This window comes from Trichomycterus rosablanca, chromosome 18 (assembly GCF_030014385.1).
Source record: "Trichomycterus rosablanca isolate fTriRos1 chromosome 18, fTriRos1.hap1, whole genome shotgun sequence".
Taxonomy (NCBI): Eukaryota; Metazoa; Chordata; class Actinopteri; order Siluriformes; family Trichomycteridae; genus Trichomycterus; species Trichomycterus rosablanca.
The window spans coordinates 19,642,151-19,669,934 of record NC_086005.1 but is presented as its reverse complement, the minus strand read 5'-3'; the positions used below and the strand labels follow the sequence as shown (position 1 = coordinate 19,669,934).

At 42.3% G+C, this 27,784-nt stretch overlaps 1 protein-coding gene across 1 annotated transcript in view; it reads right to left on the bottom strand.

The window, feature by feature from the left end:
• The window catches only part of ttc28 (tetratricopeptide repeat domain 28), a 413,424-nt gene that overhangs the window by 99,555 nt on the left and 286,085 nt on the right, over positions 1-27,784 (bottom strand). The window contains exon 5 of the mRNA XM_063013621.1: positions 27,296-27,426. Coding sequence (XP_062869691.1) covers positions 27,296-27,426 — 131 coding nt within the window. The remainder of the gene's footprint in view (positions 1-27,295; positions 27,427-27,784) is intronic.

Sequence of the window (27,784 nt, the reverse complement as noted above, 5' to 3'; positions counted from 1 at the left end):
TGAGAAACAATAGAGCACAGCTGTTCCACCCCATTGTTCCACCACTCGGGAATGAGTGACCTTTCGAATCATCCAGACCTTGCAATTAACACCAGTGTGCGTAGTTTGTTAGTAATTAGATCAATGGCTGTGATTTGATTTTCACTGAAAGGTAACAAATTAACCGGAGTTCTTTTTTTTCTTGCCTAGGGGCTCAGCTGCTCAGAGTGAGAATGCACGACTTTTCCCTCTCGACGTTAATAAATGTGGAATGCAAATTTGTAGCTTCGGTGAGGATAAAAAAAAACGTGTTTAGAAGTTTAGAGAATCAGCCGTAACATTAAAACCACCTCCTTGTTTCTACACTCACTGTTCATTTTATCAGCTCCACTTACCATATAGAAGCACTTTGTAGTTCTACAATTACTGACTGTAGTCCATCTGTTTCTCTGCATACCATTTTAGCCTGCTTTCACCCTATTCTTCAATGGTCAGGACTCTCCCAGGACCACTACAGAGTAGGTATTATTTAAGGGGGTGGATGATTCTCAGCACTGCAGTGACACTGACATGGTGGTGGTGGTGTGTTAGTGTGTGTTGTGCTGGTCAGACACAGCAGCGCTGATGGATTTTTTTTTTTTTTCTTTATAAATGTTCTCCCCTTTTAGCGCGTCCAATTGCCCAGTTGCGTCATACTTCCTCTCCACCAATGCCGATCCCTGCTCTGCTTGAGGAGAACAAAGCTAACCCACGCCCCCTCCGAAACATGGGCAGCATGCCGTATGCATCTTATCAACTACACTTTGACGAGTGCAGTGCAGCTCAGCGTTGTGTACGGAGAGACACACCCTGAGAGCACTCTTTTCTCATCTCTGTGCAGGCGCCATCAATCAGTCAGCAGAGGTCGTAATTGCACCAGTGGCTTAGTCCCGCCCATCTGAACAACAGGCCAATCATTATTCATGTGGCCGCTCAGCCTTAGCCGGCAGGCAGAGCTGAGATTCAATACGATGTATTCGAGAGCTGCTGGAGTTTTTAAATACTGTGTCCATTCATTGTCCACTCTATTAGACACTCCTACCTAGTTGGTCCACCTTGTAGATGTAAAGTCAGAGACGAGCGCTCATCTATTGCTGCTGTTTGAGTTGCTCATCTTCTAGACTTTCATCAGTGGTCACAGGACTCCATCCATACCAGCACAACACACACTCACACACCACCACGTCAGTGTCACTGCAGTGCTAAGAATGATCCACCACCCAAATAATACCTACTCTGTAGTGGTCCTGTGGAAGTCCTGACCATCAAAGAACAGCATGAAACGGGGCTAACAAAGCATGCAGAGAAATAGATGGACTAGTCAGTAAATGTAGAACTACAAAGTGCTTCTATATGGTTGGAAGTTGATAAAATGGACAATGTGTGTAGCAACAAGGAGGTGGTTTTAATGTTATGGCTGATTGGTGTGTCATGGTATGTCAAAACGTGTCAAAACGTCAGTAAATGGAAGAAGCTCTGTGTTTGATTTAGGGTTGTATAAAAACGGCTCTTTACTGTCTGGGATAATCACCGACTGATCTGAAGCCAGGCAGGACACTGAACAACACTAGTATGATAGAGTGACCTACAAAAAAACATTCTGGTCATCAAACTCAATCTGTGAGCAATCCCACAGCTAGTCATTTCCAGATCTTGATGAGATGAAGGTGAGTTAGCGGTCAGCCTTTCAAAACAGCCAGAATCTAAGTCTGTATACCCTGAGCAACATTCTATCTCATTCTCTTCACTGCCGTCTTAGACATGCTCTCCTAGCTCCAGTATAGGATCAAGAGCACTTCATTTTGCTGCCTCGTCGGACAACACAGCGTGCTTTCAGGAACTGCGTTCACGACTGAATGCGCCCGGAGTCTGGCGTCAACCTCAGCACTTCCCTTTTACAGGCTTCCACTTTCGGCTTTCTTCTTATCTGGATGTTTCTGACTGAACATCACAAACTGGCGGTTTTTATTAGCAGTGAGTGAATGGAGAGAAAACAGAGAGAAAATGATGAACCGCAGCCACGACAGCTGTAAATGAAACCTGCTAATATCTATTGATTACGTTTTTATGGGCTCACGAAAGTACAATCCCAAATCTGAACAACAGCATGAAGTTTCTTACATTTATTTTGACTTTTATTTGATTGCAGACAGGATGAACCTGAGAAATTCCATGTTTTATATGCTCAACTTCATTTCATTTATTAATAAACATCCATTCCTGCATTTCAGGCTTTTCACCACACTTAAAAGACGTTTTGGCACCGCGGATACCAAGTGATTTAGTGTTTCAGCTTTTACTTTGTCCCATTCTTCCTGCAAACACGTCTTAAGATGTGCAACAGTACGGGGTGGTCGTTGTCTCATTTTTTGTTTCAAAATTCTCCACACATTCTCTATTGGTGACAGGTCAGGACTGCAGGCAGGCCAGTCCAGTACCCGTACCCTCTTCTTCCGTAGCCATGCCTTTGTAATGTGTGCAGCATGTGGTTTTGCATTGTCTTGTTGAAAAATGCATGGACGTCCCTGGAATAGATGACGTCTTGAAGGCGGCATATGTTGCTCTAAGATCTCAATGTACTTTTCTGCATTAATGCTGCCATCACAGAAGTGTAAATGACCTTTGCCAAGGGCACTGCCACAGCCCCATACCATGACAGACCCTGGCTTTTGGATAACAGTCTGGATGGTCCTTTTCGTCTTTGGTCTGAAGCACACGGTGTCCATGTTTTCCAAAAAAGACCTGGAATGCTGATTCATCTGACCACAATACACATTTCCACTGTGTGATGGTCCATCCTAGATGACTCAGAGCCCAGAGAAGTCGACGCCGCTTTTGGACATGGTTAACATAAGGCTTCTTTTTTGCACAGTAAAGTGGTATTTGTGCATGTAACTCTGTATTGTAGTGCTTGACAAAGGTTTGCCAAAGTAATCCCTCACCCATGTGGTTATATCAGCTATTGCTGAGTGGCACCCTTGGCCTTTATGCACTGAAATTCCTCCTGATTTCTTGAACGGTTTAATGATATTATGCACTGTAGAGGGAGAAATATGCAAATCCTTCCCAATCTTTCTTTGAGGTACATTGTTTTGAAACATTTCAATAATTTTGATCCTCTGATCATCTTTGCTCATCAAAGACTTAGCCTGTCCGGGATGCTGCTTTTTTACCAAACCATGATTACAATTCACCTGTTTGGAATCACATCATTATCATTACTAGCCCTAAACTGCCCCAGTCCCAACTTTTTTTGGAATGTGTTGCAGGCCTGAAATGCAGGAATGGAGGTATATTAACAAATGAAATGAAGTTGAGCAGACGAAACATGAAATATCACTGTGTATAAAAATAGTAAGCATTCTTTAGGCATTTAATTAAAGCTCAGGCTGTTTTAAGATGCAGATATGCTCATTTTTTCGTATTCCAAAAGTGCAGTATCACTTCCATCACAGACTCAGCAAGGGAGCTGAGCTAAACACACAACTAATTGCATTTCCTTACAGCATCGGAAAAAAAACCTCAATTTGTTTAAGCGAGACTGTAATGACTCGAATGGCAGACGGCAGGTGGCCGTGATGCACTCAGACACCTTAAATCTTGTTGAATTTCCTTTTCCCCTCCTTGCCTTTGCGTGAAGCAAAGCCGTTCCTCCGGAGTTTTTCCGGCGCAGACGAGGGGAGGGGGGGTGCTGTAAGGAATGAGGTGGGCGCTCCTCCAGGCCCTGCATGTAAACAGAGGAAAATGAGTGCGCGCAAAAGGGGGGAAAAGAAGGGAAAACGATGCGGCGCAAAAGGCCAGCTGGGCTGACAAGTGTTTGATTTCCCAAAAGAGGTACCAGGCTGGTGTGCAGAAAAAACGTACAACCCCGACTGTTGGATGTGGGTGGAAAAAGGCTAATCCGGTTTGCTCATCTTAAAGAGGATGTCTGCTTTTGGAGACACACAGGGCCTTTATTAATCTTTTTTTTTTATTTCTGGCTCCGGTTTTATCAATTTTAGTTTCAAAGAGGCAGATGGCGAGGGTGGAATAGATAGAAGACATACACTAATCAGCCATAACATTAAAACCACCTCCTTGTTTCTATGCTGAATGTCCATTTTATTAGCTCCACTTACCATATAGGAGCACTTTGTAGATCTACAATTACTGACTGTAGTCCATCTGTTTCTCTGCATGCTTTGTTATCCCCCTTTAATGCTGTTCTTCAATGGTCAGGATTCTCACAGGACTACTACAGAGTAGGTATTATTTGGGTAGTGGATCATTCTCAGCACTGCACTGACACTGACATGGTGGTGGTGTGTTGTGCTGGTATGAGTGGATCACTGCTGGACTAAGAACAGTCCACAAACCAAAAACATATCCAGCCAACAGCACCCCGTAGGCAGCGTCCTGTGACCACTGATGAAGGTCTAGAAGATGATCAACTCAAACAGCAGCAATAGATGAGCAATCGTCTCTGACCTTACGTCCACAAGGTGGACCAACTAGGTAGGAGTGTCTAATAGAGTTGACAGTGAGTGGACACGGTATTTAAAAACTCCAGCAGTGCTGCTGTGTCTGACAACACACACTAACACACCACCACGTCATTGTCAGTGCAGTGCTGAGAATGATCCAACACCTAAATAATACCTGCTCTGTAGTGGTCCTGGGAGAGTCCTGACCATTGAAGAACAGCATGAAAGGGGGCTAACAAAGCATGCAGAGAAATAGATGGACTACAGTCAGTAATTGTAGAACTACAAAGTGCTCCTATATACTAAGTGGAGCTTGGTTTGCATTATTTACTAATGGAGAGTAACAATACATAGCATTAACACGTGTAATATGTACACTGAATATCAACCAGAGGTTCCAATCAGTAAACCCATACTAGAACAAGTACCAATACCAGTGTTCAAGACAGCTTTCATAAGCTTTCTATAAAGGCTTTATATTATCTGGCCAATTGTTTTGACCTCCGATGACAGCACATATCTCTCATGGGGTATCGAGCGCCTCTCGACAGAGGCATCAGGTGTAACCCTGCACTTCTGGTGTTTAAGGATTGAACCCAATTACAGGATTCTTAACCAAGGAAGAGCAATAAATACTGTAGCTAAAAGTCACCAAATCAAAAAGGTCAATAAGAGCAATAAACCTAAGATTAAACCAAACCAAATCAAAACTAAACCCTGAAGCAGGACTCTAGATTAGAAAGGACAGGTGACCACCCCACTGGAGCAGAAACACTGACCTCCACACGACAAACGCACCATCTATTCGATTCACCATGGAGTTACAACACAATTCAGTGCCAGAGAACCAGAAACAAAAACCCAGCACCAGAACAAAAAGCTGCCCATCACTGGACACGATTCAATTCCAGGATGGAGCTCCTGTGGCAGCTACAAAAAGAAACACAGGCAAAAAAAAAAACACAAGAAAGCCACAGTGCCCACAGGCTGAGTTCCCGGAAATCAGAACAAAAGAACTCCAGGCAGGTCATCAAATCCTACCCTTGGCCGGGCATATCAGCCAAACGAACCACAAACAGAACCAAACAAACAGACACACAGAGGCAGGAAACCAGACCGGAAATCAGGCAGGAAGTCAGGAGACTCAGCCATGAGCTGATTTACGAGGAAGGTAAACTAGGTAATAAAACCCAGGCTATGAGGTAATAGCAATACCCACCATGTCATGTTATTATTCTTCTTATTATTATTACACAGGTACCTTGAAACAACGTCAATTGGTTCTGGAAGTGGCATTGAGTTTTAGGGGCATTGAGATTCAAGGTATTTCTTCTTATAAGGATGTATGGGGAACCTGTTAATGCGTTCCATGGTCCAGTGGTACAGCATATATTTTAGGCTGATGTGAAATAATGTAGTTTTTTTTACAGGTATACACTGTAAATACCACAAATATAATATAAACACGATGAAAGACAATAAAAACAGTAAAACCTGCTCTTATATATATAAAATATATATATCTCCTTCCTCTCCACTAATGCCTGCCCCGGCTCTGATTGAGGAGAACAAAGCTAACCCACGCCCCCTCCGACACGTGGGCAGCAGCCGTATGCATTTTGTCACCTATACTAGATTAGATCAGCTGCTGATCAGCTCTGTGTACGGAGAGACACCCCCTGATCAACACACTCCTTCCACGCCCCTGTGCAGGCGCCATCAACCAGCCAGCAGAGGTCGTAGTTGCATCAGTTATGAGAGAGTCCTTATCCGGCTTAATGCCCCACCCCTATATGAACAACAGGCCAATCGTTGTTCATGTGGCAGCCCAGCCCGGCCGGCAGGCAGAGCTGAGACTCAATACGATGTATTCGAGGTCCCAGCTCTGGTGTGCTAGCGTGTGTTTTTACAGCTGCGCCACCTGTGCGGCCTTCAAACCTGCTCTTTACCTTTACTTTTTTATTGTTTCCTTATGCTTCTTAATCGTGGAGATGCTTGATCTTGGAATACCGTATTCTGCTCAGTAAGGGTGCATTCACATGAGAAGCGGAAAAATCGCTTTTGTGCTGGCTGTGCTGTTACTTCCTATGGAGTGTGCTGGTGCACAAAGCTTAACGTGACTTATTGTACTAAAACAACGAGCGAGGAATTCCATTAGTGGAGAGAACTTATGAGCAGTAATAATTAAGAGAGGTGTATTGTTTCTATGTCGTTCTTTCAATACAGTAAGTCACGTTAAGCGATAAGCATTTTGGACTCCCTTGGAAAAGCTGATTCACCATTTTTCAGCACCCCGAGTTATAACACAGGTTTAAAAGTACAACAGAATGCCGCTCAGGTGGCGCAGCGGTAAAAAGACACGCGCTGCAACCAGGGCTGGATTTCGAAGGAGCGTCGTTTCGAATCCAGCTCTGCCTTCACGGTCGAGGCTGGGCGGCTATGGACAACGATTGGCCTGTTGTCCGGGTGGGGGGCGGGACTTGAGACCGTAGGGGATGCTCTCTCAGGAACGGGGCGGTTGCGCCCTCTGCTGGCTGGTTGGTGGCGCCTGTATGGAGACGGGAGGGGGTGCGGCGGAGTGTGTGATCCTCCGTGCACAGTACTCTGCCACGCTACACTCGTCAAGTGTGGGTGATAAGACGGTCGATTGGCTGTGCACGTTTCGGAGGAGGCGTGGAACGGCCTCTTCAGCCCCAATCAGGAGCAGGAATCCGCACTAATGAGAGGATGATAGATGGGATGAAATTGGACGCGCTAAAAAATTAAAAAAAAAAAAAAAAAAAAAAAAAAAAAAAAAAAAAAAAAAGTACAACAGAATGATGACGTTTTACTGCACCGCTCCAGCCAAGCACTGAACAAAGCGGTCTAGTTTAAGCAGCAGTCAACACAGCATTTAAGGGTACAAATTTAAGGTACCATCGTATTATTATTTTTATATTCACTCACATCCAGGGCCGAATAAATTCAGCCAGTTTATCTATTGTATATTTTTGGGAGGCAGAAAAAAAAGCAACATGCAAAGTCCTCACAGACAATGACCTGAATCAAAAATAGAACCTAGGACAAGCATTTGTACGTCTGCTCAGATGCTCACCGGCCCATTTTGAGACTACTCCCACTGAGAAACAGAAATACAGCCAATAATCCTCCAGCTTAAACACAGGTCATTAGAGCCATTATCTGGGTCTGGCTGACCTTCTACAGTGCACTTTAAATGACCTGATATACAGCACACCCCTTTCACCTTCTTCACGTTTTATTATGTTACAGACTCATTCTATAATAGATTAAGTTCTTTTTAGCCTCAAACATCTACACACAATCACCAATAATTACGTTAAATTACGTGAAAACAGGGTTTAGTAAATATGCAATTTTATTTTACTGACAAAAATGGTTTATTTAGGAGTTACATATCTGTTCACACCCTTAGCCTTATACTTGCTTGATGAACCTTTGGCAGCAATTACAGCTTCAAGGCGTCTTGGGTCGTTGTCATGTTGAAAGGTAAACCTTTGGTCTGAGGTCCAGAGCGCTGTGGACACTGTGGAAGCGCTGTTTTCTTTAAGGATCTCAATGTACTTAGCTGCATTCATCTTTCCCGCTATCAGGACTAGTCGCCCTGTCCCGCTGCTGAAAAACACCCCCACATCATGATGCTGCCACCGCCATGCTTCACTGTAGGGATGGCATTAGCCAGGTGATGAGTGATGCCTGGTTTCCTCCAGACGTGACGCTTGGTATTCAGGCCAAAAAGTTCAATTTTGGGAACTTACCACAGGTGGACTCCAGTTAAATTGTAGAAACATCTCAAGCAGTATCAGTGAAAACAAAATGTACCTCAGCTCACTTTTGGGTGTTATATCAAAGGGTGTGCACACTTGTTTACAGATGATATTTTACATTTTGATTTCTAACAAATTAGCACAAATGTCTAAAAACCAGCTTTCACTTTGTCATTGTTGGTTATTATGTGTAAAATATTGTGCCAAAAAATGAACTCAATCTATTATAGAAAGTCTGTAATGTAATAAAACGTGGAGAAGGTGAAAGGGGTGTGCAGACTCAAGTGTCTCTGCAGTAGAAGGAGTGAGCTCAGGAAATGCATAGCATTCTTTGGTCTCTATTACAAGAGAGCAGGGAAAAGGATCATAGAGGCTAATTCGTTTTAAATGTGTAGCTTTGTGGCTAAAAGAAAAAATACTAAATATAAGATAAAACATACTAAACTGAGCAGAGAATGAAAGGCATGAGAAAGGCTAGTCGAACCCCGAGCCGCCGTGTTCTCTGTGTTCTTTGGCACCGAGTCAGCAGAAACCGTCTTGTGTAACAGTGTTTCCTCAGCGTGCAGGAATGCAAATCCTCCTTTGGGACGAAGTCTTACGGTCTTACAGAGTGCAACTCCACAGAAATGTAACTTACAAATAACAACATGCTGACCTTTTCCACAGAAAGCTGGGCTGTTCTCATCTGAAATAAATATCTGCCTTAACGGCAACGTCATCTCCTCAAGATCAGCTTATTAAATGACACAGCTCACAAAGCCAGGACCCTTCGTCCTACAGATTAGCTAAGATGGAAGGTCGGTGCCAACTGCTGGCTCAAGGAGAAAGTGGAACAGAAACAAAGACTCGACTTTCACTGGAGAAAATCAAACCATCAACCAGAGGATGGATTAAAAACAGCACACACAGACTAAGGTCACATAAATATTTCCCTTTTTTTTCATTTGGCTGCTTCCGTGGGACAAGATGAAAAGTTCCTTACATTTACTTTGACTTTTATTTGATTGCAGACAGGGTGAACCTGAGATATTTCATGTTTTGTCTGGGACGGGGCAATTTAGGTGAAAAAACGAAATAATGATGTGATTCCTAACAGGTGATGTCAACAGGTGATCCAAGAAAAGCTGAGTCTTTGATAAACAAAGATGGCCAGAGGATCTTCAGTTTGTCAACAAATGTGTGAGAAAATGATTGAAATGTTTAAAAACAATGTACCTCAAAGAAAGGTTAGAAGGGATTTGAATATTTCTCCCTCTACAGTGCATAATATCATTAAACGATTCAAGGAATCTGAAGGAATTTCCGTCCGTGAAGGCCTGTGATCTTCGATCCCTCAAACGGCACTGCATCAAGAACCGCCACTCAACAATAGCTGATATAACCACATGGGTGAGGGATTACTTTGGCAAACCTTTGTCAAGCACTACAATACAGAGTTACATGCACAAATGCCACTTAAAACTTTACTGTGCAAAAAATAGGCCTTATGTTAACCATGTCCATCTAGGATGGACCATCACACAGTGGAAACGTGTATTGTGGTCAGATAAATCAGCATTCCAGGTCTTTCTTGGAAAAAAATGGACCCCGTGTGCTCCGGACCAAAGACGAAAAGGACCATCCAGACTGTTATCAGGAACAAGTCCAAAAGCCAGGGTCTGTCATGGTATGGGGCTGTGTCCCTTGGCAAAGGTCATTTACACTTCTGTGATGGCAGCATTAATGCAGAAAAGTACATTGAGATCTTAGAGCAACATATGCTGCCTTCAAGACATCATCTTTTCCAAAGATGTCCATGCATTTTTCAACAAGACAATGCAAAACCACATGCTGCACACATTACAAAGGCATGGCTGTGGAAGAAGAGGGTACGGGTACTGGACTGGCCTGCCTGCAGTCCTGACCTGTCCCCAATAGAGAATGTGTGGAGAATTTTGAAGTGAAAAATGCGACGATGACGACCACGTAGTACTGTTGCACATTTTAAGACGTGTTTGGTAAATGCTTTACTGTCCCAACTTTGTTTGGAATGTGTTGCAGGCCTGAAATTCAGGAATGGATGTTTATTAATAAATGAAATGAAGTTGAGCAGACAAAACATGAAATATCTCAGGTTCATCCTGTCTGCTATCAAATAAAAGTCAAAGTAAATGTAAGAAATTCTGATTTTTATTATTTGCATTTTCTGATTTGGGGTTGTATTATGTCTCTTTTAATTGCTTGATTATATATCTATCACTTCATTTGAGTAGCCAGACATGTCAAAATATGTTTCTAATCAAGATTAAATAAGACAGCTAATTAGCCTAGCGTGCTAGTCAGGTATATTATGTTTTTAATAGATATCTGAATATCAGATGGGATTGGCTAACAACTGTGAGACTTAGAGACATCAACCTGATGATTTAAAATGTAAAAAAAAAAGTAAATTTTGTGTTGTAACAAAATAAACAAACAAAATAAATCACATTGTTGAGTTGAGGCTCACTTCAAACCAGAATTAAAGATTATCCTATTGATTCTTAGAGTTGTAATCATCAGAGAAGCCACAGGCATTGAAGTCACGGTGTGGATCATTCTACCGCAACCCAATAATCATGTCACCGTAGGTTTCCGCCCAGGGTCCAACCTGACCTCAGTAGACATTGAAAGGGCTTCACAAAATGCTAACTGACTTATGAGTTAATCCCACAGAATACCCGGGGCTGCTGTTCAGTTCTGGGAAGAAAAGGCAACCTTTACAATCTCGATTCTTCAGAACTAGTGGGGAAACAAACACATTGACAGAATAATTACAGGTGCTGCCAGTGCCTCGTCCTTCAAAAACACCAGACCTGATGTGTGCACCCAAAATTACAACATCCTGATAAGCGTCAATAGAAATTAAGTGTGAGGCTGTAGTAATAAAACAAGATCGCATTATTATCTGCAGTAGGATGAGGAATATCTGTGTCAACATCTGACGAAACTAATATGTAATGATAATTTGCAATCAAAGGAGCACTAGTCATTAATTCATGAATTCAAAATGGACAATGGAGGTGGTTTTCATGTTATGGCTGATCTGTGTATATGAAATGTAAATATTTGCAGCGTAATGGATTTATTTAAAACGACTCTTTCATGCTCTTCAAACGTGTAGGGTGATACAACACAGCACACAGTAATAATCTTTAAAGCATTTTTAATATAACACCAAGGCAAGCTGCCAATATTTAAACATTGGTGCATAAATGGCACGTCTAATGGTTGAATAGTTCTAACTGCCAGCCACATTCTGCCCAGTAAGGTCAGAGTATAAGATATAAAAAGGGAATGGGTGCAAACTGTCCACAGGCCAGGCAGACTAAATGAGTTCAGATGTGGATTGACCCCTGCTGTATTTTACATATGTAGCTATAACAGGCTGCCCCGGGGCCAAGAGTCTATAAGAGAGTATCCACACTACACACATCCTACGCACACACACAAACATGCACATTCTAGCTCGTTCTCCTTTTCCCTTCTCTACACCGAAATGGACTTCCCGATGCCCCCCATTCATCTTTCTGACAGGCCCGGCATCGATCGGCACGGCGCGCGGGATGCAATTCTGGCCCTTTAAATGACTCTGCGCTCTTCCGCTCCGGTGAGGCTGTAGAACGTTTGTTGAGGATTAGCCAGTTAGCCGAACCGGAGCAAGGAACCGGATCCTAACGTGTGGGCAGAGGTGTAGAGTAGTGCTGATTTTTCAAGATTATTGACTGATTTCTTGTTAGATTGGATGTTTGATATCGCATATATGCATTCATTAGGAGGGTGACTGTATGAATAATTCAGAATACGCTAAACATACAACCTCTGTGTTTGCTATCCATCATCCTGTCTGCTTACAACTAAAAAATGATGACATTTAATGACCTGCACTACGTGGCCAAAAGTATGTGGACATCTGAATATAAGCTTGTTAAACATCCCATCCTAAACCATGCGCTAGCACATCAGAGCTGACATCTCAAACTCATGAGTCTGAATCTCAGCTCTGCTACGCAAGCTGATTGGATTATCTAACAGGGCCGGATGCCGGAGGGGATTCCCCATAACTGATGCAAATGGTGCTTGCATCAGAGACGAGGGATAACGGAGATCAGTGCATGACACAGTGGCAATCAAGTACTTTAACCACTAGGCTACACCTGCCCTACACACAGTTTGAAGTATGTGATTTATTTTATATAAGAGGTTTAATACACTGGTTAAAGGCAGCACGGTGGCTCGGTGGGTAGCACTCGCCTCACAGCAAGAAGGTCCTGGGTTCAAATCACAGGTGGAGCGTTCTGGATTCTTTCTGTGTGAAGTCAGGTTAATTAGAGATACTTAAGTCCCTCTAGGCGTGTGTGTGTGTTTGTGATTGACTGGTGACCCTTTTACCCAGTGAATCGTACCCACTGCAACCCCGAATAGGATAAAGCAGTGGTAAAACAGACAATGAATAAATAAATAAACACTGGTTAGAAATGGGTGTGGCTGAAACACCTTAGGTCAGTAATAAAGAGGGGTGTCATCATACTTTTGGCCATTTAGTGTAACTTCTAACTTACTAAAATACATTCTGTCATAATAATCCAAAGGTGCCCTTATGCAAGGCCCTTAACCTTCAATTGCTTAGACAACATCGCTTTGGATAAAAGTGTCTGCTAAATGCCAAAAATGTAAATGTATGAGAACTCACTAAAACACAAGGGTCAGTATCCACAGTCAAACAAGCTCTACGGAGTCCAAGGAAGAAGCCTATGCATTTTCAAATAAGTGGAAACTGGAAACATAAAAACGCATTGGGGAACATTTAACCCTGCATTCATACGACTCAGATTACACCCCTGATATACATATACAAACTATTTAATGCACCGCTGAGACGTAGCTGTTATAAAGTGATAAAACGTTAGCCACAAGAGTATTATTACAGCGTGTTGTCCTGTTGTGTTGTGTATATGCTAAGAAACATCATCCATATGGCTTTACTGTGTGAAGCCATGCCGGTCAGCAATTCCTGCAGCATTTTCATGCAGCCAGTACTTGTGACCAGTTCCAGTGTTGCGTTTCAGCATCTGTGCTGTGCCGAGAGAGAGAGAGAGAGAGAGAGAGAGAGAGAGAGAGAGAGAGAGAGAGAGAGAGAGAGAGAGAGAGAGAGCGCTACTGCAGTACGATGCTGGAAGGAAAAAAGGAACAGCCAGCAGTCAATACCTCAGTAGTCATTAATCTCACTGACAACAGCACATTCGTTTGTGTGTCGAGGCCATAATGTTTGTTTGTCTGTTGTCCTGCATCCACAAACACTCCAGTCCCAGTGTAGAATTTACCAATGGATGAACATGAATATGCTGTATAGATAAAAACAAACACACACACGAACATCCAGCTAATATTTACTAGGACTTTTCCCTAAAGAGCGTCACAGTATGGACAAATGCACATACACACATCTTTTAATAACCGAGTTCAAGTGTTTCAGCCACACACTGCTGGAAAAACCAGGATATAAAATTAAATGCTTCCAGTTCTGTGCCAACAGTTTGGAAAGACCAGCTGACAGCATGACTGTCCTCTAGGCGATGGATGGGTGGATGTGTGAATGAGTGGATTAATGGATGGACAGACAGATAGGTAGATATTTAGATATATAAATAGACAGACAGGCAGGCAGATAGGTAGACAGATAGATAGGTAGGTAGATAGATATATAAATAGACAGACAGGGAGGTAGATAGACAGGCAGACAGACAGATAGACAGCTAGCAAGACAGATAAACAGACAAACAGACAGACAGATAGATATATAAACAGACAAAAGACAGACAGAAATAGATAAAGATAGGTAGATAGATATATAAAGACGAACAGACAGACAGGGAGGTAGATAGACAGGCAGATAGATAGCAAGACAGACAGACAGGCAGATAGACAGAAAGACAGACAGACAAAGAAAAATAGAGAGATTAATAGACGGACATATAGACAGATAGCAAGACAGATAAACAGACCAACAGACAGGCAGATAGACAGAAATAGACAACTAGCAACACAGATAAACAGACAGGCAGATAGATAGACAGACGAACAGACAGATAGTTCTAGCACTAGCACCAATAGGAAATAGGGCCACATGAAAAAAGCGAACTGAAAGTCCCAGAAGGTCCCAGGAAAAGGCACGGCTCTGAAACAACGAGCCTTTCCAACCAGACAAAACCAAACCAATTACGACTGCCTTCACATCTGAAATCAGTGTGTCTAATGAATACATGAAAATACGCAACTGAAATGAGATTTAAATGTTCCTCACGTGACACGAATTGGTGGTGAGAACAACTGGCGTGTTTCACACAGTGAGACAGCTGTGTGCTTAAAGAACAGACAGAAAAAAGCACACGATGAAGCACACTTTAGCTTCATAGACAAACAGACAGACAGATAGATTAAAAGACAGATAGACAGACAGAGAGATAGATAGACAGACAGATAAACAGACACAGGCAGATAGATAAACAGACAGACAGACAGATAAATAGATAGACAGTTAGATAGATATATAAATAGATAGACAGATAGATGGGTAGATAGATATACAGTGCCTTGCAAAAGTATTCAGCCCCCTTGAACTTTTCAACCTTTTGCCACATTTCAGGCTTCAAACATAACGATATGAAATTGTAATTTTTTTGTGAAGAATCAACAACAAGTGGGACACAATCGTGAAGTGGAACGAAATTTATTGGATATTTTAAACTTTTTTTAGAAATAAAAAACTGAAAAGTGGGGCGTGCAATATTATTCAGCCCCCTTGCGTTAATACTTTGTAGCGCCACCTTTTGCTGCGATTACAGCTGCAAGTCGCTTGGGGTATGTCTCTATCAGTTTTGCACATCGAGAGACAGAAATTTTTGCCCATTCTTCCTTGCAAAACAGCTCGAGCTCAGTGAGGTTGGATGGAGAGCGTTTGTGAACAGCAGTTTTCAGCTCTTTCCACAGATTCTCGATGGGATTCAGGTCTGGACTTTGACTTGGCCATTCTAACACCTGGATACGTTTATTTGTGAACCATTCCATTGTAGATTTTGCTTTATGTTTTGGATCATTGTCTTGTTGGAAGATAAATCTCCGTCCCAGTCTCAGGTCTTTTGCAGACTGCAACAGGTTTTCTTCCAGAATGGTCCTGTATTTGGCTCCATCCATCTTCCCATCAATTTTAACCATCTTCCCTGTCCCTGCTGAAGAAAAGCAGGCCCAAACCATGATGCTGCCACCACCATGTTTGACAGTGGGGATGGTGTGTTCAGGGTGATGAGCTGTGTTGCTTTTACGCCAAACATAACGTTTTGCATTGTGGCCAAAAAGTTCGATTTTGGTTTCATCTGACCAGAGCACCTTCTTCCACATGTTTGGTGTGTCTCCCAGGTGACTTTTTATAGATATCTTTGAGAAATGGCTTTCTTCTTGCCACTCTTCCATAAAGGCCAGATTTGTGCAGTGTACGACTGATTGTGTCCTATGGACAGAGTCTCCCACCTCAGCTGTAGATCTCTGAAGTTCATTCAGAGTGATCATGGGCCTCTTGGCTGCATCTCTGATCAGTCTTCTCCTTGTTTGAGCTGAAAGTTTAGAGGGACGGCCGGGTCTTGGTAGATTTGCAGTGGTCTGATACTCCTTCCATTTCAATATGATCGCTTGCACAGTGCTCCTTGAGATGTTTAAAGCTTGGGAAATCTTTTTGTATCCAAATCCGGCTTTAAACTTCTCCACAACAGTATCTCGGACCTGCCTGGTGTGTTCCTTGGTCTTCATGATGCTCTCTGCGCTTTAAACAGAACTCTGAGACTGTCACAGAGCAGGTGCATTTATACGGAGACTTGATTACACACAGGTGGATTCTATTTATCACCATCAGTCATTTAGGTCAACATTGGATCATTCAGAGATCCTCACTGAACTTCTGGAGTGAGTTTGCTGCACTGAAAGTAAAGGGGCTGAATAATATTGCACGCCCAACTTTTTAGTTTTTTATTTCTAAAAAAAGTTTAAAATATCCAATAAATTTCGTTCTACTTCACGATTGTGTCCCACTTGTTGTTGATTCTTCACAAAAAATTACAATTTCATATCGTTATGTTTGAAGCCTGAAATGTGGCAAAAGGTTGAAAAGTTCAAGGGGGCTGAATACTTTTGCAAGGCACTGTATAAATAGACAGACAGATATACAGACAGGCAGGCAGGCAGGCAGACAGACAGATAGACAGATAGATAGACAGATAGACAGATAGATAGACTAATAGACAGACAGACATAAATAGACACAGATATATTAATAGACAGATAGATAAACAGACAGACAGACAGACAGACAGACAGGCTGATAGACAGACAGACAGGCAGATATATAGACAGGCAAACAGACAGATTAACAGACAGATAGATAGATTAATAGACAAACAGACGGACAGATATATAAATAGACAGACAGACAGATATACAGGCAGGCAGACAGACAGAATAATAGACAGACAGGCAAATGGACAGATAGATAGACAGACAGACAGACAGACAGACAGATAGATAGACAAACAGGCAGATAGACAGAAAGAAAGACAGACAGGCAGATAGAGAGATAGATGTGGCACGAATCGGTGGTGATTCTGACTCTAGCCTAAAGACTCGTGACTTGACTCGGACTCCAACCTAAAGACTCGTGACTTGACCCGGACTCTAGCCTAAAGACTCGTGACGACTCGGACTCTAGCCTAAAGACTCGTGACTTGACTCAGACTCTAGCCTAAAGACTCGTGACTTGACTCGGACTCCAACCTAAAGACTTGTGACTTGACTCGGACTCTAGCCTAAAGACTCGTGACGACTCGGACTCTAGCCTAAACACTCGTGACTTGACTCGGACTCTAGCCTAAAGACTCGTGACTTGACTCGGACTCTAGCCTAAAGACTCGTGACTTGACTCGGACTCTAGCCTAAAGTCTCGTGACTTGACTCAGACTCTAGCCTAAAGACTCATGACTTGACTTAGTTCCTCCTGTAAATGACAAAACCTGCTTTTGTAGCAAGTAGAACTGTGATACAGCAGGAGTGAAAGGGTCAGCGCATGAGGAAAAAAAAACCTTCAGAGCCAAAAACAGCTCACTTCCTTTCAGCCGTCTGCCCTCCAGAGCTAATCTTTAGTGTTTCGAATATATAAGCACTGGGCTTTTCAAAGTAATAAAATTTTAATGGATTCTCTTCTGAGCTATGTGTTTTTTATTAGCCAGAAGCAAAAGCTGTAGATACTCTGGGCTGTGAGAGAAGACGGCGGTACGGGAGAACTGTGAGGCGTACTGGTGTACGATTACAGCGCCTGCAAAAAGTATTAATCGTCCAATAGCTACAAACTACTTTCAAATCTCATTTTTTTAAAATCATTTATATAAAATAAAAAAAACATGCTTCTGACTTTGTGAACTGAATGTCCAACAAGATAGTGGTCAGGGGTCCTCATACGTTTTACCCTACAAATAATATCTTATACAGGTATTGACAAGGTTACATCAGATCAAAGCTAATTGTAAGTGTTTTTATCCACCCACACCCATGACATAAAAATCAATTATATGAAATAAAAATTTATGTTTTCCACTTTGGACCAACATATAACAATTTTAAAATAGGATGTACAACCCCAAATCAAAAAAAGTTGGGAAATGCAGATAAAATAAAAATGCAGTGTTCCTTACATTTACTTTTATTTGATTGAAGACAGGATGAACCTGATATATTTCATGTTTTGTCTGCTCAACTTCATTTCATTTATTAATAAACATCCATTCCTGCATTTCAGGCCTGCAACACATTCCAAAAAAAGTTGGGACAGTAAAGCGTTTACCACTTTGTAATGTTGACATTCCTTTTCACCACACTTAAAAGACGTTTTGGCACCGAGGATACCAAGTGATTTAGTGTTTCAGCTTTTATTTTGTCCCATTTTTCCTGCAAACACTTCAAAATTCTCCACACATTCTCTATTGGGGACAGGTCAGGACTGCAGGCAGGCCAGTCCAGTACCCGTACCCTCTTCTTCCGCAGCCAAGATCTCAATGTACTTTTCTGCATTAATGCTGCCATCACAGAAGTATAAATTACCTTTGCCAAGGGTACTGACACAGCTCCATACCATGACAGACCCTGGCTTTTGGACTTGTTGCTGATAACAGTCTGGATGGTCCTTTTCCATCTTTAATCTGAAGCACACCACATCCATTTTTTCTGCTGATTCATCGGACCACAATACACGTTTACACTGTGTGATGGTCCATCCTAGATGCCTCAGAGCCCAGAAAAGTTGACGCCACTTCTAGACATGGTTAACATAATGCTTCTTTTTTGCACAGTAAAGTTTTAAGTGGCATTTGTGCATGTGCATTTCTTTGAAGTACATTGTTTTTAAACATTTCAATCATTTTCTCACACATTTGTTAAACTGGAGATCCTCTGATCATCTTTACTCAAAGATTCAGCCTTTCCTGGATGCTACTTTTGTACCAATCCATGATTACAATCATCTCTTGACTCACCTGTTTGGAATCACATAATTATTTCGTGTTTTTTTTACCTTATTACTAGCCCTAAATTGCCCCGTCCCAACTTTTTTTGGAATGTGTTGCAGGCCTGAAATGCAGTGATGGAGGTATATTAATAAATGAAATGAAGTTGAGCAGATAAAACATGAAATATCTTGGGTTCAAACTGTATGCAATGAAATAAAAGTCAATGTAAATGGAAGGAACACTGAATTGTTATTTTATTTGCATTTTCCATACTGTCCCAAATTTTTCTGATTTGGGGTTGTAGAAAAAAAGCCAGGTTTTCATTCATTTACTTCCAATTATCCATTAGTGTCAGTAAATCAGTAAAGCATGGTGCATTGTAGAAGAACTCCAGAGATGTCCCTTAAACCAAACATGAAATAAAGATAACGTGACCCTATTGGCTCGGACTTCAAACACACAGCAACATTTGGGAAGTGATTCTCGACCAGAAACAAGGGCACATGTAAACACCAGCCAAAAACCAAACCCCCAACCACCCCCCTACCCCTTAACCCCTTAAGCCTTTGATTTCCATGGCTTTATTGACACAAACTGCAAGCCTCATTTCACTCCAAAAACTCAAAGGCATCAATATTTATGACCAAACTCCATTATGTTCACTCAGAGAGCTAACTTTAATTAATGACACGCTCACAAATTACGCCTAATGAGACAAGATCGTACATTCTGCTTTGGTTTGATGTGCAATACCATCACTCGCTATCACGACATGACCAAAAGTATGTAGACGCCATGAATAAGCTATGAATAATCTATCATAATGTACAAACAATGGCAGTAATACACTGATCAGCCATAACATTAAAACCACCTCCTTGTTTCTACACTCACTGTCCATTTTATCAGCTCCACTTACCATATAGAAGCACTTTGTAGTTCTACAATTACTGACTGTAGTCCATCTGTTTCTCTGGACCACTACGGAGTAGGTATTATTTGGGTGGTGGATGATTCTCAGCACTGCAGTGACACTGACATGGTGGTGGTGTGTTAGTGTGTGTTGTGCTGGTATGAGTGGATCAGACACAGCTGCGCTGATGGAGTTTTTAAACACCTCACTGACTCTGCTGGACTGAGAATAGTCCACTAACCAAAAATATCCATCCAACAGTGCGCCATGGGCAGCGTCCTGTGACCACTGATGAAGGTCTAGAAGATGACCAACTCAAACAGCAGCAATAGATGAGCGATCGTCTCTGACTTTACATCTACAAGGTGGACCAACTAGGTAGGAGTGTCTAATAGAGTGGACAGTGAGTGGACACGGTATTTAAAAACTCCAGCAGCGCAGCTGTGTCTTATCCACTTATACCAGCACAACACACACTAACACACCACCACCATGTCATTGTCACTGCAGTGCTGAGAATCATCCACCACCCAAATAGTACCTACTCTGTGGTGGTCCTGTGGGGGTCCTGACCATTGAAGAACAGGGTGAAAGCAGGCTAAAAAAGTATGGGACATGACTCATAAAATGCCACCTTAACTTCAAGTCGGTTCTCCTCTCTTACCCAACATTCAGAACGGCAGCAATGTAACGCAACAAAGCAACCGCTTGTCATTAATTTTCAATTAAAGCTGTTGATTTCTGGTGACAGGAGTCTGAGCAAACATTAGCAACGCAAAGTTGGCAAACTCAGTTAACTCAGGTTTAACTTTATGCAAATTATTTGGAAAATGATATGCCGATTACCAAATGAGCAGAGTGGTGTGTGCATGATCTTGCCACCGTGAAACAGTACACTCGGTTTGCCATTTGTCATGCCATTTGCTTTTTTTCTTGCCATCAGTTAAGCCATGGCAACAACAACCACAGGCAATGATTACGATGCCAGTGTGAACACAGGGCAATGAGCCATTATTATATACACTGATCAGCCATAACATTAAAACCACTTACCATATAAACTGTAGTCCATCTGTTTCTCTACATACCTTTTTAGCCTGCTTTCACCCTGTTCTTCAATGGTCAGGACCCCCACAGAACCAGCACAGAGTAGGTATTATTTGGGTGGTGGATTATTCTCAGCACTGCAGTGACACTGACATGGTGGTGGTGTTAGTGTGTGTTGTGCTGGTATGAGTGGATAAGACACCGCTGCGCTGCTGGAGTTTTTAAATACTGTGTCCATTCACTGTCCACTCTATTAGACACTCCTACCTAGTTGGTCCACCTTGTAGATGTAAAGTCAGAGACGATCGCTCTTCTATTGCTGCTGTTTGAGTTGGTCATCTTCTAGACCTTAATCAGTGGTCACAGGACACTGCCCATGGCTGGATATTTTTGGTTAGTGGACTATTCTCAGTCCAGCAGTGACAGTGAGGTGTTTCAAAACTTCAGCAGTGCTGCTGTGTCTTATCCACTCATACCAGCACAACACACACCATCACACCACCACCATGTCAGTGACACTGCAGTGCTGAGAATGATCCACCACCCAAATAATGCCTACACTATAGTGGTCCTGTGGTGGTCCTGACCATTCAAGAACAGTATAAAGAGAAACAGATGGACTACTGTCAGTAATTGTAGAACTACAAAGTGATTCTATGTGGTAAGTGGAGCTGATAAAATGGACAGTGAGTGTAAAAACAAGGTGGAGGTTTTAATGTTATGGTTGATCAGGGTACATGCAAGCCCACCATCACTGGAATCTGAGGTTCAAATCCCCAGGTCAGGCACATAAAACAGACCTGATTGGCTATGTCTGAGAGAAGGAGGTGGCCAAGGTCCTGTGATGGATTGGCATTCTGTCTGGGGTGTGTTACTGCACTGTGTCCAGTGATTTTAGGAAAACCAGACCCACCAGCTCTGGTTCAGTATCATTTAGTATCATGAGAAATGATCAGTTGTACTGTGGTGAAAAAATGCTGCTGAGGGTATGTTTTCTTCACAGGTTGCTGGAACGGCAGCAGTAACGTGTAATGAAGCAATTAGAGACATGGGCATGAAATGTTTATGAAACGAGACCAGGTGCTGTAGAGCAGATGATGCCATTAGACAGTACTGCTCACAGGAGTCTCGCCCATCAGGAGGGCCGTGCCAATGGTGTCTTGTGTACACACATACACACACTACAGAGAACCCAACACATAAACCATCACTGTACTGCACACACATCGTAGTGTTTAACCTAGGTAGACTGGAATCAAATGAGACTTATAAAAAAGATTATTTGGATGCCGCCACTCAACAATAGCTGATATAACCACATGGGTGAGGGATTACTTTGGCAAACCTTTGTCAAGCACTACAATACGGAGTTACATGCACAAATGCCACTTAAAACTTTACTGTGCAAAAAAGAAGCCTTATGTTAACCATGTCCAGAAGCGGCGTCGACTTCTCTGGGCTCTGAGGAATCTAGGATGGACCATCACACAGTGGAAATGTGTATTGTGGTCAGATGAATCAGCATTCCAGGTCATTCCAGCATTCATAAGACACAGCAATGCTGATGGAGTTTTTAAACACCTCACTGTCACTGCTGGACTGAGAATAGTCCACCAACCAAAAATACATCCAGCCAACAGCGCCCCGCCACTGATAAACATATAGAAGATGACCAACTCAAACAGCAGCAATAGATGAGCGATCGCCTCTGACTTCATATCTACAAGGTGGACCAACTAGGTAGGAGTGTCTAATAGAGTGGACAGTGAGTGGACACGGTATTTAAAAACTCCTAAATAATGAACCACCACCTAAATAATACCTGATCTGTAGTGGTCCTGTGGGGGTCCTGACCATTGAAGAACAGGGTGAAAGCAGGCTAAAAATGTATGTTGAGAATTAGATGGACTACAGTCAGTAATTGTAGAACTACAAAGTGCTTCTATATGGTAAGTGGAGTGCATACATGACAACTGGATAACATTAAATCTGTTTGACTTTAGTGACACTAAAAAAGCCGATACAAACTTGAAAGCACAAGCTATCAGAGATCCAACACACACACACACACACACACACACACACACACACACACACACACACACACACACACACACACACACACAATCAAGCACATTCCATCCACTACAGAAAGAACGTTCTGCTTTTCTTCATCCTTCATTTCATATCTCCTGTGAATAACGGCTGAGCTGAGACAAAGCTCTCAACGGGAGAAGAATTAAGCAATCCATCATGTTATTCCAATGACCTCGTTCTTTAAGTTCATGCTGCACACCCTGAACCATTCCCTGCTAATACACCACTGTCATACAGCATGTGTTAAAAGTCTGGTACAATATTTCTGGAGTGTTCCGAGTTCGGACACCAGTGAACCGGCCAAGCCAAAACAGCTCACTTCCTCTCGGAGAATTCTTTCAAACACACGGGAATGAAATGGACAAATCGTGCATGCTGGTGAATGCAAGGCCACTGATACATTTCATTTCACTTTATTTCATTTCATTTAATCGTAATATCAAGGTCAGCGCTGGGCCGGAAACGACAGAATACCCTGGACAGGGCGCCAATCCATCGGCCAAACGTCCCCTCCAGACATAGCCGATCATGTCTGTAGATGACTGGCTCTAGCGTAACAAACCACTGCGCCACCGAGAATTACAGCCACTGATTCATCCATATTAATACTGTTACACACGAAGGTGGAGTATTTAAATCTTGAAACAGTTCATGAACACTACTTGACACTTGATTCTATTATTTAACCCAGATCCTTGTATATTCACTCAGTGCTAATGAATTACTTAAGTACAGCACTTGTGTGTCGCTTTTGTCTCACAGATCCACTTGAAAACCTTAACGATGATATTCAACTAATCCAGTATCCATTTTCCAAGCAAAGAAAAAGTTGGGACAGTATGGAAAATGCAAATGAAATAAAAACACAGTGTTCCTTACATTTAGTTCGACTTTTATTTGATTGCAGACAGGATAAACCTGAGATATTTCATGTTTTGTCTGCTCAACTTTATTTCATTTATTAATATACCTCCATTCGTGCATTTCAGGCCTGCAACACATTCCAAAAAAAGCTGGGACCGGGGCAATTTAGGGCTAGTAATGAGGTGAAAAAACTAAATATTGATGGAATTTCAAATAGGTGATGTCAACAGGCGATTTTAATTGTAAGAACCGTCACTCAACAATAGCTGATATAACCACATGGGCGAGGGATTACTTTGGCAAACCTTTGTCAAGCACTACAATACAGAGTTACATGCACAAATGCCACTTAAAACTTTACTGTGCAAAAAAGAAGCCTTGTGTTAACCATGTACAGAAGCAACGTCGACTTCTCTGGGCTTGGAGGCATCTAGGATGGACCATCACACAGTGGAAATGTGTATTGTGGTCAGATGAATCAGCATTCCAGGTCTTTTTTGGAACAAAGATGAAAAGGACCATCCAGACTGTTATCAGCAACAAGTCCAAAAGCCAGGGTCTGTCATGGAATGGGGCTGTGTCAGTGCCCTTGGCAAAGGTCATTTACACTTGTGTGATGGCAGCATTAATGCAGAAAAGTACACTGAGATCTTAGAGCAACATATGCTGCCTTCAAGATGTCATCTTTTTACACATTACAAAGGCATGGCTGTGGAAGAAGTCCTGCAGTCCTGACCTGTCCCCAACAGAGAATGTGTGGAAAATTTTGAAAGGAAAAATGCGACAACGACGACCGCATACTGTTGCACATCTTAAGACGTGTTTGCAGGAAGAATGGGACAAAATAAAAGCACAAGTCCTAAGTTCCATCATCTAGTCCCAATCCACTGCGGCAAGGTGATAAAAAACAGCGTTACAGCGAACGTCACCGTGACCTTCCATGGTGAATAATGAAGAACTAGTTGAGATCGGGGCTGCAGTTTATCTAGTTCCTCATGCACACCACCCACACATTTCCTGCCACATAAGCTATATCTACCTCGTTAGCTCCATCCATTCTGCTGCTATCCAGCTCCGAGTGCTGTGAATCTGACACCCTCCACTACCCGGCATGCAGTGCAGACGCTCTGGCAGTTTGGGTGTGATGGGAGAGGCATTAATTTCTGCCGACGTGTGCTTTCATGTGTGAACTGGGGCCTGGTGCTCCAATAGAGGACAGAGAGCCCGAAAAAACTGGAGGAGGGGGTCTACATCCTGCCTTTCCAACCCTTCAGAAACAGTAAAGGGCATCTAGGGGAGAGCGGGAGTAAGGGACAGGGTTCCGAGTCCATAAAACACGTGCTAGCTGCTAAATGATCGGTGCTAAAAAGTGAAGATTCTTTTAGGTATACATTATTTAGGGTAAATCAGCTTGTCCTGTAATTATCGGTCAAAAGTCATGGGTTTACAGTACCACTGTATGAAGTAAGCATTAGAAAAAGTCATTGGTGTCATTTTAAATGGGTACAGTAAAACTGGTCCTGTTTTATGGGCACAGAGAAGTAACCAGCTGTTCTGGGCCATATTGTAGCATTATTTTATCCCAGTATTATGCACAAACTAAGGTCTATAAAGAACGACCTCTTTTCCAGATCATTTCTGGCTTCTCTGTTTAACCCTGTTGTTTCTGCACTCTCTCTGAAGCTAATACTTACAAATGCTGTTATCTTTAACAGATCTACAACCCCAAATCAAGAAAAGTTGGGACAGTATGGAAAAGCAAATAAAATAATACTGTGTTCCTTACATTTACTTTGACTACCATTTGATTGCAGACAGTTAGTCATGTTTTGTCTGCTCAACTTAATTTCAATTGTCAATATACTGTTAAAAAAAAAAAAAAAAAAAAAGTTGGGACAGGGGCAATTTAGGGCTAGTAATGAGGTGAAAAAACGAAATAATGATGTGATTCCAAACAGGTGATTGTAATCATGGTTTGGTACAAAAGCAGCATCCAGGAAAGGCTGAGACATTGATGAGCAAAGATGACCAGAGGATCTCCAGTCTGTCAACAACATGAGAAAATGACTGAAATGTTTAAAAACAATGTACTAATGTAAGATTGGAAGGGATTTGCATATTTCTCCCTCTACAGTACATAATATCAGTAAACGATTCAAGGAATGGATGATCAGGTGGCGCAGCCGTAAAAACACACTCTGGAACCAGAGCTGGGATCTCGAATACATCGTATCGAATCACAGTGGCCACATGAACGATTGGCCTGTTGTTTAGATATGGGCGGGAATAAGCCGGATGGATTCTATCTCTCATGACTGGTGCAATTACGCCCTCTGCTGGCTGATTGATGGTGCCTGCACAGAGATGAGAAAAGAGTGCTCTCGGGGTGTGACTGTCCGTACACAACCCTGAGTTGCACTGCACTCGTCAAAGTGCAGGTGATAAGGTGCATACGGCATGCTTCCCACGTGTCGGAGTGGGCGTGGGTTGGCTTCGTTCTCCTCAATCGGAGCAGGGATCGACATTGGTGGAGAGGAAGTATGACGCAATCGGGCTAAAAGGGAGAAAAAGGGAGAAAATGCATAAACAAATATATATATATATTAACATTCCAAAATGGTAAATGCTTTACTGTACCAACTTTTTTTGGAATGTGTTGCAGGCCTGAAATGCAGGAATGGATGTTTATTAATAACTGAAATTAAGTTGAGCAGATAAAACATAAAATATATCAGGTTCATCCTGTCTGCAATCAAATAAAAGTCAAAGTAAATGTAAGAAATCCTTTTTTTATTATTTGCATTTTCCATGCTGTCCCAACTTTTCCTGACTTTGCAATAATGCACTTAAGATTGTGTATCGCAAACAACATCTTGCTTTTAGCTCGTACCAACGACTTAATCCCAGCCGTGATGTTATCAGTGATTACACACTCACGCTTGTGTTCTATTGTCTGATATTAGATTATAATCATATTACCAGATTGGAGTCAGGCTTTGCAATGCTCAGACATCCCAAGTTGCAAAAACTCATTTCAGGAAGGTACCCCCGGACCCGGACCTCGACCCCGACCCCCCAAGCCCAAAACGCTAAAAAACCTCTCGCACACACCAAAGGATATGGGTGATAACAGAACTTTTAGGAGCTGCTAACTGAGCTACTAAGCTGACTGACTGTCACAAACACATTAATGTGTACTACATAGTGTGAAAGATAATAGATTTATGTTCCCTACATAGTGCACTAGATTGTATATTAAAAAAGAATTTATGTTCCTTACTTAGTGCACTAGATAGTGTACTAGATAATAGACTTATGTTTCTTACATAATGTTTTAGGTAGCGTGTTAGTGTGTGTCGCTCTTGGCCGCTTGTTCTAGATTCCGGTAGATTTTTTCTGACTTGCGGGCATCAGGGAACCGCTATGTATATGTGGAAGACTCCTGGAATTTCTGGGAGACTTGGGATGTCTGAATGCTATTGCACACACACACACACACACACACACACATACACACACACTACACAAAACACAACATCCGTTTACCTCTCTGTCCTTTAGCTTCATGGCCAGGACAAGCTGGTGTCTGTGATTGGTCAGGGCCTCTCGGTAATTGCTCTTGGAGAAGAAGGCTGACCCGAGGTTCCCATGAGCCCTGCATTCACCCGCCTGGTCACCTGCACGACACAATGAGTCAGCAGTTACACACACACGTCTGGCTTGGGTTAGACCCTTCTACAATACTGCTATATCAATGACATGGCATGTAATAACTCTTTCAGAGTGACGGATCCTAACGCATGCTTGTTCTTGTGTTATTACAGAGGCTCTAACCTGCTGGGATTGTTGCTGACAGCCCTTAAAGAAGGACAAATTTTTTAAGAGAGATAAACTCATGCTGTAATGCTGACTCTAACGCTGATGCGTCTGTATGTTTTCACACGGTGAGATTAAATTTGACGTACAAGGAATTCCGATATCTTCCAAACAGTGTGTTTTCCTCATCTGTCACATCTGATGAAATTCTTGGCAACA